The 18,731-nt window shown below is 41.5% G+C and overlaps 1 protein-coding gene across 1 annotated transcript; it reads left to right on the top strand.

The window, feature by feature from the left end:
• The first annotated feature begins 185 nt into the window (after positions 1-185).
• On the top strand, positions 186-9,258 carry LOC306926681 (tax1-binding protein 3-like). Its single transcript, XM_079506073.1, has 4 exons — positions 186-419; positions 2,970-3,089; positions 6,891-6,968; positions 7,546-9,258. Exons 1-4 carry the CDS (start codon positions 360-362, stop codon positions 7,678-7,680), a joined length of 393 nt encoding a protein of 130 aa, XP_079362199.1. The 5' UTR covers positions 186-359; the 3' UTR covers positions 7,681-9,258.
• The last annotated feature ends 9,473 nt before the right edge of the window (positions 9,259-18,731 follow it).

Genomic DNA, 18,731 nt, shown 5'->3' with positions numbered 1-18,731 from the left:
GGGATGTATGATGACTTGAAGCGCTCCATTTGGTAATACAAGTACCACACATGGGTGGAGTGATCGCGTCTTAAGGCGTGCTACAAATCAAACCGAAGACGCCGCCCTTCCTGGCTGCACCGTGTCACACAACGCGAGCACCCAACCAAGGGAAGGTGAAGTGACGTCATCCGCAAAGCCTTTCCTTATTATTACATTTCAGAAGCAGTTGTTAGTTTTACTCATAGATATATATATCTATGGTTTTACTCATGGAAATGATCCAGGAAGTTGTCCTGCTCTCGGAACCTTTGTGTTGTGTACGGTTGAATAGACAATAAAAAAAAAGCATAACAAGAGTTCGCGTTTTTTACAGTAAAATGTTTTCCAGGTCCGACGACGTGTCGTTCATCCCTGGACAGCCGGTGACTGCTGTTGTGGTAAGTTTTGGAGTATTCATTCAGCAGGCATCCATTGTTCACTTTGAGAAGCCTGGCCCTGCCTGGACCCTAATCAATACGCAGCATTTAAATTATATGTATGTGTTTTGTTTCACCAGCTAGAGGAAATAGAGCTGTAGCTCGAATCCGTTGCCAAATAATCGAACTTTAATATCGGACAATGGTAGTTTAAGGCAAACTGATGAACGCCACATTTTAAATGCCATAGAATGAGAGATGAAACTTTCTTGTTGAGTATTACATTTGAAATATAAAGGCAATTACAGAATTTCCAATGCAAACCTTTAGTCCACACTGCACTCGGGTACAGTAGGCGTGGTGTTTTAGGGCTAGGTAACGCTATGAGCTAGCCTAGGCATAGCCCCATATGTGGCTACGTGCTGCTATGTGATAAGCAGTCAGTTAGCCTTAGCCTACACTTAACATTTTCGGCGATCCCTGTGCAGTGTGCACATATTGTTGGACAATCAAGGCGAGCTCTGAGGTACTGCATTAATGTAATACTTTCAGGTGGTGTTAAGAGATATGACGGAGTGGTAAAAACGAAGGATACAGTAGCATTTGGCCTCATAAAGACTCGTAAGAGTACCCTACACTGACTCAGGAGTAGAAATGGGTTAGTGTGCCAGAACATTAGACAGTAGATTGACTGGAAGTCTACAATGAATGACCCACTGACTGACTCACACTTTGCAGAGGTTTCCAGCAGAGAGAGAGTGAGAGACCAGTTATTCACCATCACACACAGAGGCAGTGTTTGTGTTGAGGAGTGTTGTGAGGAGGACTGAGGAGTCCTGCTGTCACAGCCGTTCATCCATCTGGTTTAGAGAGACAGCAGCTGCCAGTGAAAGTCAAAAGACAGGGTTGAAGTGATAAAAGAGCAGTGTCTCCCAGTGAGTGAGTGGATTGTAATGGAGGGATAAACATTCTTACAAGTGAAATGATGCATAGTGATGAGGTTGACTTCGCATTAATTCCATTACACTAAAGACGAAAGTCCCCTTTCGGCACCCTCAGTTACCTTTTCTGAAGTTTGGACGACGGTAGCCCCTCTCGGGACCCCCGGTTGAGCTCTTTTCATCGTTCACCCGTAGGGTCCCTTGCCATCGGTCCCAAGCTATATGGGATGCAGACGGACTTACCGTCGAAAATGTCCTTTCTGTGCTGTGTGAGTAGTCGTGATGTGTGTCAAAAGAAGCATATAGAAGCTATAGGAGACAACGTTTGACCGTTTTGGCAGCTCTGAAATTCTCTCTTCCTTCCTTCCTTGACTTCCTTATTGACATCCCATTGTACCACCTCCAGCGCCGGAACTGGCTAGCTGCGACAGAGCAGATCAGAGGCAGGAACTTAGGGAAGCGCAGCTAGCCAACCTGGCTAGCTGCCGTTAAGTTAAATACTACTTAACGGCTTTTGCGCCAAAAGAAAATTCGTTGAGGTTTCCGTTGTCTCCTATAGCTCCTATATGCTTCTTTTGACACATATCACGACTACTCACACAGCGCAGAAAGGACGTTTTCGACGGTAAGTCCGTCTGCATCCCATATAGCTTGGGACCGATGGCTAGGGACCCTATACTACGGGTGAACGATAAAAAGAGCTCAACCGGGGGTCCCGAGAGGGGCTAGGACGACGGTACCTTAGGCTCCCTCGTAGCTTATTCCACCCTCCATAGGACGCAGATTTACATACTCTCTGTTCACGGAGAGCCGCGCCGCCGCTTGAGTGTTGGTGAGATGTTTCAAAGATGCATAACACAGCTAACGGAAACGTGTGCGAAACCGCATTAACCGCCGATGCCGTTAAGTATTTACTCCCTTACGGAGCTATGTGTGTGGGTGGGTGGGTAGCTGGCTGGCTGGGTGGGTGTCTGGGTATGAGCACGAAAACAGCATGGTTGTTTTTCACCACCTGTGTGCAACCTAACGCAAACACACATGCACGTATTAACTTTATATATGATGCTTTTGGGTGTGCCAGTACAGTGACAGTACAGTAGAGGGTACAATCTTTTTTTTTTTAAATTTAGCTTCGCTGAACTTCTCTCTCTTCCTTGACTTCCTTATTGACCTTATTGTACCGCCTCCCGAGCGGCGACTGGCTAGCTGCGCGTCCCTACGTTACTGCCTCGCACCGACCACCCTGCCCTGGTGCGGGAGGCGGTACAAGGGGAAGTCAATAAGGAAGAGAGAGGAGAGAGAAGTTCAGCGAAGCAAAAAAAACCGGCATCGGCGGTTAATGCGGTTTCGCACACGTTTCCGTTGTCTCCTATAGCTGTGTTATGCATCTTTGAAATATCTCACCAACACTCAAGCGGCGGCACGGCTCCCCGTGAACAGATAATCTGCGTCCTATGGAGGGTGGAATAACCTACGAGGGACCCTAGGGTACCGTCGTCCAAACTTCAGAAAATGTAACTGAGGGTGCCGAAAGGGGCTAGATGAAAGCATACACTTCAACAGAGTTATTGCCTTTATGTTGTGTATTTCTGCTCAGTTAGGAGGAATAAAAATGCTCTCTGTCTAACAGCAACGGATTGAGATCCAGAAACTGAGGCAGGGAGATCACCTGATTTTAGGTTTTAGTATCGGAGGAGGGATTGACCAGGATCCCGGACAGAACCCCTTCTCTGAGGACAAGAGTGACAAGGTGAGGGGGGTGTGTGTGTGTGTGTGTTTGCAGATGTTAAAACTTAAAAACATACATTTCCCTTTTTTCACTGTTCAGTTTTTTCCCTGAAAATATACTCATTGTAGGCAGTGGAAGTAAAGCAATATTGAGACCGAGTATCACTGGGGAACAAAACAGAAGAATCAACACTCTGAGAAATGTCCTTTATTTAATTAAACACAGGCAGCATACAAACGTGTTTCAGCAGAGCCTTCCTCTGCCTAGTCTGTTGGAAAAAGCCTGAACATTATTGGTAGCTGATGTCATAGCATTGCATTGACATGATGTTGTAAATCACTCTGGATAAGAGCCTCTGGTTACTGTCTAATTGTATTTGTAAATGGACTTGGAGCAAGAGTCATGTATTGTTCAACTTCATACCAGCATAATATATAGAACTAGAAAAAGTGCCCTTCTGGGCACAGGTCTCCACCAGGAGGATAGGAGTGTGTGATGTTTGGCAAAATGTTTAGGAGTAGTAATTGTGTGTGTGACATAGGCTTGGCCTATTGTAGCGCCACCATGAGGCTGATTTGAAAACTGTCAAGTGGCATTTCTTCCTCAGCCTAGTGGGAATATGCATGCACAGTTTCACCGCAATCGGACGCTGCGTTGAGTAGTTGTGGTGATTTGTACAAAACGGGTACAAAGCGGGCTACTCCTGAAAAGTTTAGAAGCTAATCGTAGGCAATGAAGGTGGATTATGATAAATCAAACAAACCTGTCTTGATCACATGACTATGGAGAGCATGTGTACCGATTTGCGTGAAATTTGGATAACATCTGAAGGAGTAATATTAGAAAATGTGCTTTACATATGTTGGCCTCCTGGTGGCGCTATAAAGAGCAGATGTGAAAAATTCCATGCAAAGGTTTTTCCTTGGCCTCTAGGGAGTTGGCATACAAAGTTATCCACACATCCGTGCAGTTGGAGGTAAAAACACTTTTCGGCCAGTTATAGCGCCACCATGAGGCTGAGTTGAAAATGTTCACGTGGCATTTCTTCCTCGGCCTAGTGGGAATGTGCGTGTGCAATTTCACGGAAATCACACGATGTGTTCATGATTTGCAGCATTTTGTTTGAAACTGAGCACTCCTGCAAACTTTGGAAGCCAATCTTAGCCAATCAGGATGGAGTCTGAGAAATCTGAAAGACCCGTTTCGTTGAATGGCTCTAGAGAGACTGTGTACCAATTTGCGTGATGTTTGGACAAAATCTGTAGGTGTACTGTCCAAAAACTTGTTTTGCACAAAGCGGCCTCCTGGTGGCGCTATAACAGGCCGCTCTGAAAATTTTGGGGCAGAGGTTCATCGTTGGCATCCAGGGAGTGTGTGTGCAAAATTTGGCATCGACCGGGTTAACGGTGCCGGAGATTAGCTGTTCACGGACGGACGGACACACGGACGGACGGACACACGGACGGACACACGGACGGACGGACGGAGTGCAAAACATACTCTCTCCCCATGCCTTCGGCCTGGTGGAGACAATTATCCATAATATAGACATATTATTTCTAAACTAATTATGAAATCTCAATTCCTTCCCAAGTCAATTTAGCTTTGTTAATAGAACTTTGAAGACAATTGCCTAACAAAGAAACATTTTCATTCCTTCATTCAGCTGTCTATTTAGTTGTTTTTGTGTCCCCTGATGAATTACATTGAATAATCAAACCACCACTTAAGCCTGATTTATACAACAGTGTTCCGTGATCTTTGCATTGTTGTGACCTCCTAAATCTGCTGTCTTTCTACGCTAAACACCTTCAACGGAATACGAATTAGGCTGGGAACTATGACATCTTGTGAAAGTAACGGATAGTCTTGGGATGCACTTTAGTCCTGTAGCAGAAACGTTCAAACACGTATATCCTTTAATTAATTTAACTTAAACATATGTTTAAGTTACTATTCTAAGAATATGTTTCACTATCACCACTAATTAAACCAAAACATATTTTCATATCAGGGTCGTTATGACAGAATCATTTGCAAAGGGAATCTATGGCCTATAATGAAAGTCACTTTTCTCCGCCCTCTTCTCTGGTTTACCATCAACAGCAACAAATGGTCTTAGATTAGTCCAAAATGCAGCAGCTAGAGTACTCACCAGAAAAAGGTAATTTGACCATATCACACCAACACTCATAGCACTACACTGGCTGCCCATACAGGCCAGAGCCGACTTCAAAATACTCCTTCTGACCTATAAAACCTTAAATGGACTTGCACCATCTTACATGTCCAGTTTAGTAAAAATATACATCCCTCCAAGACCACTACGCTCTCAGGATGCCGGAAAACTCAGTCACAACACATAATAAAAGCACGGTTGGGGGCAGAGCATTCGCACATCGTGCCCCCTGTCTCTGGAATGCTCTCCCTCAAGATGTCAGAGTTGCAAACTCCCTGGACATTTTTAAATCAAGGCTAAAAACACATCTTTTCTCTATGCACTATGGTTCCGCCTAGTTTTATTTTTGATGATCTATAGCTATGCACATTTGAATATGTTTTCTTTTTTTTTTTTTTTACTTTGTTGTCTCCACCAGGCCGAAGGCATGGGGAGAGAGTATGTTTTGCACTCCGTCCGTCCCTGTGTCCGTGTGTCCGTCCGTCCGTGTGTCCGTCCGTCTGTGAACAGCTAATCTCTGGCACCGTTGGCTTGATCGCAGCCATACTCTGCACACACACTCCCTGGATGCCAGAGCTGAACCTCTGCTCCAAAGTTTTCACATTGGCCTGTTATAGCGCCACCAGGAGGTCGCTTTGTGCAAAACAAATGTTTTGACAGTACACCTACAGATTTTGTCCAAACATTACGCAAATTGGTACCCAGTCTCTCTAGAGCCATTCAACGAAACAGGTCTTTCAGATTTTTCAGACTCCATCCTGATTGGCTACGATTGGCTTCCAAAGTTCGCAGGAGTGCTCCGTTTCAAACAAAATGCTGCAAATCATGAACACATCGTGTGATTTCCGTGAAATTTTGCACGCACATTCCCACTAGGCCGAGGAAGAAATGCCACTTGAATATTTTCAACTCAGCCTCATGGTGGCGCTATAACTGGCCGATTTGTGTTTTTACCTATAACTGCACAGATCTGTGTAAAACCATGTATGCACACTCCCTAGAGGTCAAGGAAAAACCTTTGCCTGGAATTTTTCACATCTGCTCTTTATAGCGCCACCAACACATTTTCTAATATTACTCCTTCAGATTTTATCCAAATTTCACGCAAATCGGTACACATGCTCTCCATAGTCATGTGATTTGTTTGATTTCTCATAATTATACATCCTGATTGGCTACGATTGGCTTCTGAAGTTTTCAGGAGTAGCCCGTTTTGTACAAATCGCCGCAGCATCCGATTGCGGTGAAACTGTGCATGCCTATTCCCACTACTAGGCTGAGGAAGAAATGCCACTTGACAGTTTTCAAATCAGCCTCATGGTGGCGCTACAACAGGCCAAGTTGCGTCACACACACACACACACCCACACACCCTCTCCTATCCTCCTGGTGGAGACCTGTGCCCAGAAGGGCACTTTTTCTAGTTTACTATGTTTTCTTATTGCTATGTTTTGTGTCTTTGATATGTTTTTGATGTATTGCTGCTGTAAAGTGCACAGAGACCCCTTGGGGTGATTTTGTACTATAAATATACTGAAACTGAAACTTTAGGAGTCTTATGACATGAAAACATTTGGAAACCCCTGACCTACTGTATGTGACTTCATACTATATGTGACCTCATACTGTATGTGACCTCATAGGGGATCTATGTAACCCGAGTGTCGCAAGGAGGACCAGGGGAGGTGGCAGGGTTGATGATGGGGGACAAAATAATGCAGGTATGTATATGTAATAATACTTGTTCATTGACAAACTAATCAATTTACATGACTTTAGCAATATAAAGTATAAAATAGGGCTTAAGTAGTTAATCATACTAATTGATTTGGTCTTTTATTTTTGAATCGATAAATCATTGATATAAATATAACAAATTATCCATTATTCGATTAAATGGAAAAGTGATAGAAAATCGCTAAGAAAATAATCCATGCCTTCAGCCCTAAATTTTATCACCACAAGATGGCACTACGTATACAGTTCAGTTGAAGTATGTTGATTGAAGCAGCTCTAACTATACCTCATCACAGTTCATCGAAATGGTAGAGTTTTAATCAATCTAAATGAAAATGTCTAAACGAGATAATTCTTTACTATTATTCATGAGTTGGTCTGTTTTTCTTTCCATCATTAACCACTTAACCCTAGCAACACTATCCTGTGGGGAACAATTGCCAAGTATAGATGCCAGGGTTTAAGTGGTAAACGGGGTGTATGGATGCAAGTATTGTTCTAATCAAGAAAGCTTGGACAAATAATAGCCAACATTTTTCTTTTTCAATGACTCTTCCCCAGGTGAATGGCTGGGATATGACCATGGTGACCCATGATCAGGCTCGAAAAAGACTAACAAAGAAGAACGAGGAGGTGGTACGGCTACTGGTAACCAGGAAGTCACTGGAGGAAGCTGTCAGACATTCCATGATGTAACAGCTCCAACAACTGCATCATCGTAGCGGACCTTTCCATGAAACCTACTCGTACAATTACCACGGACTGCTGTGTACAAAGACTCCCACCATTTGATAACATTATTACTGTTCCCTTCCGTATGAAAGAAAATGTCCACTTATTTTCCCCTTTCCTTTTGTATACCATACCATTTACATCCTACAATGTCAGGTCCAGTGCAGATGGAAGGGGATGCGCGCACGCATGCGCACGCACAAAACAAACGGGTGTGTAAAATCAGTTATTCCTCAATTTATGTGATCTAATTCCACACTGATTTCAGCAACCTCTGCATTATAACTTTTCTATTCCGGCAATAATAGTCTTTCATAAAGATCAATCAGTCACACTTTATTTATATAGCACATTTAAAAACAACCGTAGTTGACCAAAGTTCTGCACAGATTAAAAAAGACAAACGGAGCAAGGCAACACAGATGGCCATTGGTGATAAAATGCCAGGGAAACACAATCCTGAGTTCTTTGTCTATTAGCCTTTAAACCCAACACTGGCCTAAGACTGGATCACTCATAACATTGGATCAGTCAAACATCTGAACAGATTTTTTTATATATATTTTTAAAGCCAAAGGACAATGCCAAGGAACTGTAGAAGAGATATCAATGTTAAGTAGCATGATTATCATTCTGTATGTGTATTCTATAGTGCATATATGTTACAAAGATTGTACTGCAAACCAAATGGCAGTATACAGTTGACATTATTATGATTCTTTGTATGAATAGGCCTACTGAATTCTCTCACTTATGATTCTGTCATGGATATCTGGAAGTTTAGCTCCTTAACATTAGCTGTACAATTGGTGCTTGACAATGCTGACCTGCATTTGCCTGGCTGGTGTGATTTTCATTTGGACTTTTTTGTAATCCTAATCCACACTACAGCACACTAGGTGTTACCGCTTATGAACTATATGGTCCATGCTGGACCCTACTATTATGGGGGACATTTCTTTTACAAGTTTTTATTATATCACCAAGTGCCTTCTTTCTTCGGCATGAATAGTGAAAGTTGGTAGCTTGTGTGCTTTGGATAATTTTGCTGTTTTGATGCAAACAAATCACTAGTTTAACACTGGCAAATCCAACATGATCAGAGTAACGGATTGAACATGCATGTCACTGAACATGGTAAACCTTTCTACTCAGCCCAAACATAGTCACAATATGGACCAATAATCTTTGGGCCTGCGAACATTTTGGTCTGTTAATCTATAGGTGCATTTTGGTCACCTTAGTACAGATGTTTTTTACTGTAGATCTTGGTCAACTGTGTACTCCATGCTAAAAGTAAACGGTAACATTCCATAAGTTCATGTCGATATCTTGATGTAGTCAAGAACTTTGTCCATGGAGGTAATTAATTTCTTTATGGCAGCCTCAAAGTGATGCCAACCCTTTATCTACTCTTACCTGTATATATTTGCATGGCCGGAAACATTACTGCTTCTGACATGTTGTATTATACAGCAAGTGAATGATACTGTAATCGCCATTACTGTAGTGTAGGCTAATCTTAAAATGTTACCTGCCTAACGTTTTTGCCTTTTTGTATGTTATACTAATGGTACCATGGTGTGTAGGTTTTGTAGTAGCTTTTATTGAATCCTTGCAGTTGGGAGATGATCATCAAACATCATTAGAATTTTGTAATAATTGAAATGCTTCATAACATCCATGATTCAGAAAAGTGGTATTTTCTCATTGTTGCTAGTATGACAGTAAAAGACATTGCTATCAACAGTAATGCATTTTCCTACAAACTGATTCTTTTTTAAGCAGGAATCTTCTTTTAATACATTAAAAACAGAGGGGAAAAATATGTGCGATACAGATTTATCTTCGTCTCCCCTTATAATTTATAAAGACATACGATACGTTGTGTGCCCCTCACTAAAATGAGCGTATACATGTACATATACGGGTTGAGAACATCACAAAATACTATCTGAAAGTTCTCATGCATTGACAGATCAAACTGAAACGTTATCTTTCCAGTGTATGTTGTCCTTATGTTATGGATATGAATAACTATTATTTTCTAAATCTTTCCAAGTCCCCTTTGCATTTAAATAGCCTAGTGTTGAAAAACTAAAGCTTAAAATCTATTCCTTGACATTTCTGTGTATGCTTAGGCATTTCGGTATAGGGATTTGTCTTTACTTTAAAGTTTAAACAAACTGCCTAGCTTTTTTGGAGGATGGGGATAAAATGACAAACGGCACCTGATGTAGAGTGGAGCAGAGGGTTTTGGACAAGAATTAAAGGACCACTTTTCAACCTACCATAATATAATTGGTACTAACTAATGTTCATGATAAAATGCCACAATTGTTTTCCTACTCGGTCTGTGTCTCATAGACGGCTGTGGGCAGTTCAGAAACCCAGTAACATCATCGATGGGGAATCCAAGCTAATAGAAACTGCAGGCTTTCTATTCCTGAAAAGTTGCAATGCGATCATTTAAGCCATTGTTCTCACGATAATAAAAAAAATCACACCCGTGTGAACTGAGTGGTGTAAGGTTTTATATAGCATGATCAGCTGTGGTCTGACGTAATGTCTGACGTAATGAAATCACACAAAATATGTTAAGTAAAAAAAGCTATAATTTTTGATAAATGTATGTATCACATCTGGATGTGATTTCACAACTGGCTTTTTTTGCGCAGAGAAAATGACCACGGTTGCTACGGTCATCCAGTTCACCCGGGTGTGATTTAATTACGTCAGAAATTATTTTGAACATAGCAACCACGGTCATTTTTTTATGCACACAAAAGCCAGTTGTAGGAGTGGTTTACACCACTCAAAAATGCCAGGGAAAAAAAAATCTTGTTTAAAAGAAAATCTGCCTAACGATGATGTCACTGGTGGACGGGTTTCTGAACTGCACAGTGCACACAGCCCTCCTATGACAGGTTGAGTAGAAGTGGTCCTTTAACCTAAAAAAAACACTTTGGATGTGAGCATTGAGTGAGCTTTGATGTGAGTTTCTAGAGCTGTTTTACTCATCTGAATCATGCACACTGAACAACAATATCCAATGACAATCAGTGATCACTTCACATTATCCTGAAATTTATTTTTTGAGTTATTTACCAGTAAGACGCCTGAGGGCGAGAAGCGACCTCGCCCTGAAGGGTGAGGATCGACCTCGCCCTAACGCATCCGCCTGGGTGACAGCAGACTGCTGGGCGAGCACTGGCGCTTTGGCATGGGTGGTCAGATCAACATATGGAATGAATTCTGTACTGGCCATATATGGAGTGTGTCTTGAGTGTACAGGGTTTGATGAGGTCAGATCAACATATGGAATGTCAGAACAGGTCAGCTCCATACTGTATATGGAGATCTAAGGGTGGCAGCGGGGGCAGTGTCTATAGGGTTTCATGAGGGCCCAGGTAGGGCCGGGCCTTAATTTTTGGGCCTGTTGAGAACTCTAGTTTTCGCCGGCTGCCAGCCGCGGCTGCACTATAGAAATGCACTCTGTCGAGCTGCCAACTTGCGTGGCCAATCAGGAACCACCGTTTTTACATAAACATAAATAGTTACGTCATCAGCCAATCTCTGATTGGCCAAGTGACGGCACCAACATACGGAGCCAATCCAATTGGCCGAGGGGGCCACCGACATACGCAGCAAGCTGCCAACTTGCGCTCTGATTGGCTGAGCGACGCCACCAAAAATACACAATCCCTGATTGGATTGGCCAAGCGATGCCACCAAAAATACACAATCCCTGATTGGCCGAGGGGAGCCACCAAAAATGCACAATCCCTGATTGGCCAAGGGGACCACCGACATATGCAGCACTTGCGCTCTGCTCGCGCAAGTAATAGGGGCCCGTCTAGTGTTTAAATGGACAGGTATCAGTCAAAAGAGAGACATCGAAGAGGAAGGATGGATGGGGAAGGATCAACATATGGAATGTCAGAACAGGTCAGTTCCATATATGGAGATCTAAGGGTTTGAGGTGAGATGTAGAGTTGCTGGCCAATATTGATGACATCATATATGGAACTGACCTGTATATGGGCTTAATAGTATGATTATTGTATGTACATTCTCAGTGATTCCCTTGTGACTAAACTGAAAAAGCAATACAAATTTGAATCATAACAAATATTGATGACATCACGTGATGTCGGCGAGGCATGACCATACATGGGGCGTGACTGACTGACAGGAAATGCACGATTTCATAGCAACAATAATCACTATCTTCATCACATCTGTTATCATTTTCATCAAGTGCATAAATTAGGCATAGGCCTACTGTAAAAACTCATTAGCTTCAGATTTGTTTTATTTGTAGCACTAATGGGTATAGTTGCTGATGACTATTGCCAGGTGATTTTGCGAATTTGTAATGCAGTTTTTAATTTTCAGTTCTTAATATTACCTGTTCTATGATGACATCATGGGAGGTGGGTCGATTTAGTGTGATGCTGAGCTAAAATCCCCACTTTGAGAAATAATTGATGAGGACACCTTTTGTGTGGGTCCAGGCTGCCAGAGAACAGCTCTCACCTCTGCAGGACTCTGTATACCACTCTTTCACTCAGGTTGCACGTGTGTGTGTGTGTGTGTGCGTGCGTGCGTGCGTTGGGTGGTGGTATGCAAGAGAAATGTGGGTGTGTATGTGTAGAAGATCTGTTAGGTCATTGGATCAGAATTGAGGGAAGCATGCTCCATTCCACTTGCCTGGTCACCACTGTACGATGTTAGGATTCTTTTTTTTTGTGTGTAGTAAAGCGGTTACACACACCTTTGAGCCATTGCCCATTCTACTGTAAAATAGAATAGTCCGTTTTCACCACTATACCTCAAGATTAACATGTTGCCTGTTGCTAGGTAACTGATGGATATCTTTAGACTTGACCGGGACCATTAGACACTGTATAGTGTATACAAACTGTACAAGTACAACAATAGTGTCATACAGTAGTTTCTAACACATAACTATAGCTTATAATTGTGGCCAGTTTCTGTGATTTATAAGCACCCTATAAACGTATGACAAATTGCTGATCTACAAGCTCACAGCGCATTGCATGCAATGCCACAGGATGTGAATGTAGATCGGCTGTAGATCAGCTTTATACGTTATTTTTTAAATGAAAATGAAATGGAAAATTCAACAAAAACTTCAAAGAACAAATTGCAAAAATGACCTTACATCTACCTAACATGCATTTATTACAGAAACAATGGTGGATGTTGGAATAGTGTATTAATGGGATTAACAAGCCACAATTACCGCAATTTCACACCAAATTATCAAGTCTACACACAAAGGACAATAGATGTTATATTTGTCTTCTTCAGACGAGTGAGTAATTACTTTATCTAAACATGGATCATACATGATACATTCCTCCCACGCTATAGCAGCATAATTGTGTTGCCATGGCAATGCAATCTGCTCTCCTATCACTTCACCAGATTGAAACCAGGAGTTGGTCCATAGCCTCAGATTCTTGTTTGTTGCATTTTAATAAAATGGCTGTAGAATTGGTTGAACGATGAGAGAGAAAATAAGGGTAATTGAATGTATAGTAGAATGATAGACTCAAGGTGGGATTAACGGCCATTAGTCATAGTGTGTCAATCTTGACCTTGCTGAAAGGCTACACTAGCTTGTGCAGTGTCCCATTTAAAAGAAGAAGGAAGAATCCTTTAGTCGCCAGTTTATCACCAGGAGGGACTTTTATATTTAAATGCCACATTCTCTGAATATTGGGGAACTTGAACTTCCTTTATTTCAGGATGATCATGATGAAGATGATGATAGCCTATACTGTATTGTCACAAACAAACTGAAATTAAGACAAGAAACAAATCATGTTACATTACATGTTAACATTACAGTCCCAAAAATCAATATTTTGAGGCCCTTCGACATTGATTTATATTTAAAAGTCCCTCAGAACAAAAGCATGTGGTTTGAATAGCCTATACCTGATTTGTCTCAGGATATTTTAAATGGCAATTTTACTTATGAATTGTAGCGCGTATTTCTTCATGCTTATTGTACAGAAGCAAACATGGAGAAAGATATCAGGTACTGGACAGAAGGACAGTCTCAAAAAAGGAAAATGTCAGCAGCAGCACACTTATATCTTGCTCCACAAGTGAATATCTTATTATACCACCACAGATTACATTTTGAGTTTAGGCTACTACCTTAATTCCTCAGACACCATCAACAAATAGCATATACCAAATACGGCATTTCATCCCATAGTAGATCCAACCACATTCATGCAACTTTTGTAAACACAAAGCGTAGAAGCGTATATGTGTGGGTGTGGGAGTGGGAAGTTGGGTTCTGAAGGTTACAAATACATTATGTCCCCTGAGTAGTTAACATCAGACCCTGAGCCAAGAGTATTGAGGCATGTTGTCATAGCAATGTAGTGTTCATCTTTGCAATTTACCTCCCCCCCCTCTCTCTCGCTCTCTCTCTCTCTCTCTCTCTCTCTCTCTCTCTATTTAAATCACTTTTTTTGATTGAGGGATGTTCAAAATTACAAAACAGGAGAAAGTTCAAATATTCGTCATCCTCACTGTAATGATAATGAAATGTGCCCATTTGAGAAATGGACATATAGGATATCCAATTTAGGATATCTCAGTCATTGGTTTAAACCACCCACTAGCATTACACCCCCCCCCCCCTCTCATAGTGGATGTGCAGCAGGTGGCTTTTTTCGCGCCCGAAGAACCCTTCACCTCTATTCCTCCCACGCAAACGTTGCACGTTTCGCATCCCCTTCCTCGCCAGAGGGTTTTGGAAAAGTGCAACCGCTCATATTGTGAACAGGAGAAACACGCTGAGTGAGTTCTGTGAGATGAGTGAAGACACTGAAGAGCGAAGAAGTCAAGTCAGACTGTGTGAGGGACGTCTTGAAAAGAGGTAAGATATGCATATTTTGTTTAGCTGTTTTGAGTTTAATAGCATCGCAGACAAATAAGGTTTGTGCTTGGCTGTGTGTGGATCCCCATCTTTGGGCAAACGACACCGTCGTACTACCGAATATACATTGTTGGACTTGAGTTTTAAGATTGCACTACTTCCTTAATTAATTCCAAAGCAGCAGCATGCTCTAAATTGTGATAATCATGATCACATTTATTAGGCTGTAAGGACGATTGTGAGGCTTTGATGATCATAATCTTGTTTTTGTCTTGTTTTTACTATTTTATTTTCAGGAGTTGAAGATATTCTCATTGCAAATCATCAGGAATTGTAAAAAATTAAAAGCAGAAACAGGGTAAGTTTAAAAATAATAATAATTAGAAAACAAAGTCACATAGGCCTATAGGCTATCATAGTTCATATTAAACATATATGCCTATGTGTGTGTGTGTGTGTGTGTGTGTGTGTGTGTGTGTGTGTGTGTGTGTGTGAGAAAGATTGGAGGAGCTGGAAATATAACAAAAACGACAGGAACAGTGGAGCTTCTTTATTAGCATATGATGCAATGTTAAAATCATTTTATTTTAATGCAATGTTGGGTCATGGGTGGGATGGCCAACTTGCTCCGCCCATTTTCAAGCATTGGCACCATTTTTGACTACTCACTGTTTCTCAGAGAAGGGCCGGCTTGGTGATTTCAAAATGTTAATTTAATTTGGATTTAATAATATGAGAACTTCTATTAGCATGCTGCTAACTGCTAACTTTCCAGAAATAGAAAGCCTGCAGTTCCTATTAGCTTCATGAATTTCCATTGATGATGTCACTGGTAGGTGGGTTTCTGTACTGTTCACGAACTCTTCTGTGACGCGACTTCTGATTGGCTGAAACGGTAGTAGGAATCGCTTAATCGGCTGTGTTCGCTTGGACCGTGCGCAAGGCGGTGTAGATGTCTCGGGGGTACCGAAATTTAGATTCTGTCCCTATATCGGGACTCGGGGACATAACACAAACATTGCCGAGCCTGCTGAAGTGGACTGAGCAACGTTCGGCACAGCGACTTGCTCGCCTGAACTCACTCCCTTACGTCTCGCCTCCTACGAATACGAATAGGCTACAATAATTGCGAAACGTCTGTGTATGATGCGTTTTTACTGGTGTAGTCCCAGGCAAGATTTACTCGTGGAAAAAGGGACATGGCTGTGATGTTGTGATTGGTTCGAATTACATTGGGGGCGTTGCCGTGACCTTTTGACGATTCGTTTGAACGAACGAACGGGGATAGTTCAGATTTTTTTAACTTAAGCTGTATGAAATACTTTCCATTAATATAGTGGTTGCAACTGTATTAATTGATTGCCAGAGTCCCGTGGTGGGAGTTCTGCTCTGGTTTTGGTGAAATATTAATTAGTTCCGGTCATTTTCTGGGGTGCACAGGGGGCCACGCATTAAAAGTAAATTAATTCACAAAACTAACGTCATTTGTATTGTTGACCTATTTCTAAAATATTAGTGCAACTTTCGTTAATTGTTTACCCCTCTGTGTTGTACTTCAGGGCAATCACAGTAATTAAAGGGGTGGACTTGATGCATTCACTGGGGATAGCTGGAGTGTGTGCGAGCTCGCATCTGTGTTTGAATGCCTGTCTAACCAGCTCGCAGTATATATATATGTGTGTGTGTGTGTGTGTGTGTGTGTGTGTGTGTGTGTGTGTGTGTGTGTGTGTGTGTGTGTGTGTGTGTGTGTGTGTGTGTGTGTGTGTGTGTGTGTGTGTTGTGCGTGTGCGTGTGCGTGTGCGCGCATGCGATGCGTGTGTGCGTGTGTGTACATATTGCTCCATGGAGGTGTGAGAAGGTCAGACCAGAGGAGATGAGAGGCCTTTTCATGTCTGTCTGTTAAATGAGGACTGTTCAAAAGACCTCTCCTCCTTCTGTCATGAGTTGTGGACACATTCACTCCTCATGATCTCTCTGGCCATACTGTAGTAAATTTGCAATGTAAACTGGGATTAAATCGAGGGTTTTGTTCCAGACTCGTAGAACCATGAGTGGTGAGTACTGTATGTTAAGAATGTGTTGTGGCTGTGGGACAAGATGAATATGAGATTTAGTTGAGAACACTATTAGTATTTATCCAAAACGGGAGGATAGTATTTATTACTGGGACAAAAACTAAAAACAAAAATAACTGATAGCACCTTTATAATATGATAACATAATTATAGATTATTATTATTATTACATTTACATCAAATGCATTGTATCTATTTAATTAGATACTTTATTTATTTAAAAAACTGTTAAAACAATGCAAATAATATTCCCAGTGACAGTGAGTTGTTCTGGTCATATACTGTACTGTAGCTAGCCTCCTGGCTCATTTCTTTGCTACTGCAACGTGTGTACCTGGCTATCATATTGGAGATGTGTGTGCGCACATAAATAAAATGTAAATGGCTATAGTACAAAGTACAAACCATGCAGATATATGTGTAAGCTTATGCCCTGCAGCTCTGATACTATCTCTACATCCTTGTGTGTTTTAGCATGGTGGCTTCAAGGTTTATTGTGCTAAGGTGTGAAATACCAACTGCTATATGCTATTACTACGTAGAGTTCGCTGTCTCTCTGAGTCTATAGGCTGTGCTATTACTATGTATAGGCTTGGTGCTGTTGGGTGCGTTTTGGTTTGTAAATTCTTGGTGGTCACTCAATGATATTTATTTAGAGATTTAATGTACAGTACTGTCTCCTCTATGTCACAGAATTGTCCAGGCAGAATATTCTTTATATATTTTGGTACCAATACCTGTGTTCTTTGATAATGTTATAGACTTAAGAGTGAAAAGAAAAGGCTAGAGTCCAGAGAAGCTATGCGTGTTTGTCAGTTCAGATTCTAATAACAGCTGGGAACATCTGGATGGCAGCAACTGCCATCCCATGAAGCTAAACTTCCTATATTGTAAAATAATGCTCCATACATCAGTGTGACACATTTTCATCCAGTGACATCTGATGTTAACTAGCCTGATCTCTATCAGGCCCAAGTACTCATGCTCGGAGGCTGGAGCAGGGAGCCATGGACTGGCCTCAGCCTGCTTCCCATGCTTCATCTGGGGTAGGGGTCCACTAGTATAGACATAGTTCACTAGTGAGTATGTAGTGCACAGTATGAACACATTCAGTTATATGTTTCCTCTAGTTTGGTTTCAGCTTTCATATTTGCACCATCATGTCCCCTTAACACCCACGTCCATTTATCAAAGTATAGAGTCCTTCATTGTAAAACAGTGAACACTGATCGGATGTTTCCACTTGAGTTTCAATCGAGGTCACCAGCAGAGACAGAGAGTTGCGATTTCAGCCAATTGAGTCATTCATTTGTGAAATATGCCGATATTGTAACAACGAAGGGAAAGTAAGTAGCCTATTATGCAGCCAATGATCCCATGCTGAAAAATGGAGTTGGATTATTGAGGGTCATTGAGTCCCACTCAGCAATGAGAAATTTGCATTGTTAGTAGATGTGTAGAGATAAATGGACATATCAGAACAATGGACAAAGGGAATCAATAAGCAACAATGTTTATCCCCAGGGAGTAGTAGAAAAATATTAATGGTCAATTCTGAGAGCATAGTCATATGCAGAGTATTGTGTGCTGTAACCATTGGAGTAAATCAGTCGTGTTCTGTCTTCTTGTGGAAGGTGATTCAGAGAAAAAGCTTGTAGCCTACTTAGATAAGGGACAGCCAGATATCGTACAGCCACGCGCAGTGAAGTGCTAACTATACACACAACTGTATTTCTTTAACCCAAGCACACAATCACGGTAAGACTGGAGGTTTAATACTAGTTGTTATTTATTATTATTATTATTTAGCCTAACATGTGTTTATTAGCTGCTAAATCTCTAAAGCCGTTCTTCTATTGCACTCTGCACATGTTACATTTGCACAATGTGCATAATAATTAGGCCTCTGCTTATTCTGTATATCATGGCTGCTAAATGATTCTCCTTTCATATTCTGTACACTCTCCATTGCTGCTAAAGGTTACTTGTGTTTTCTTAACCTGTATTATTTT

The sequence above is a fragment of the Electrona antarctica genome (genome assembly GCF_951216825.1).
Source record: "Electrona antarctica genome assembly, chromosome: 7".
NCBI classification, from domain to species: Eukaryota; Metazoa; Chordata; class Actinopteri; order Myctophiformes; family Myctophidae; genus Electrona; species Electrona antarctica.
This window is presented reverse-complemented; position numbering and strand designations above follow the sequence as displayed.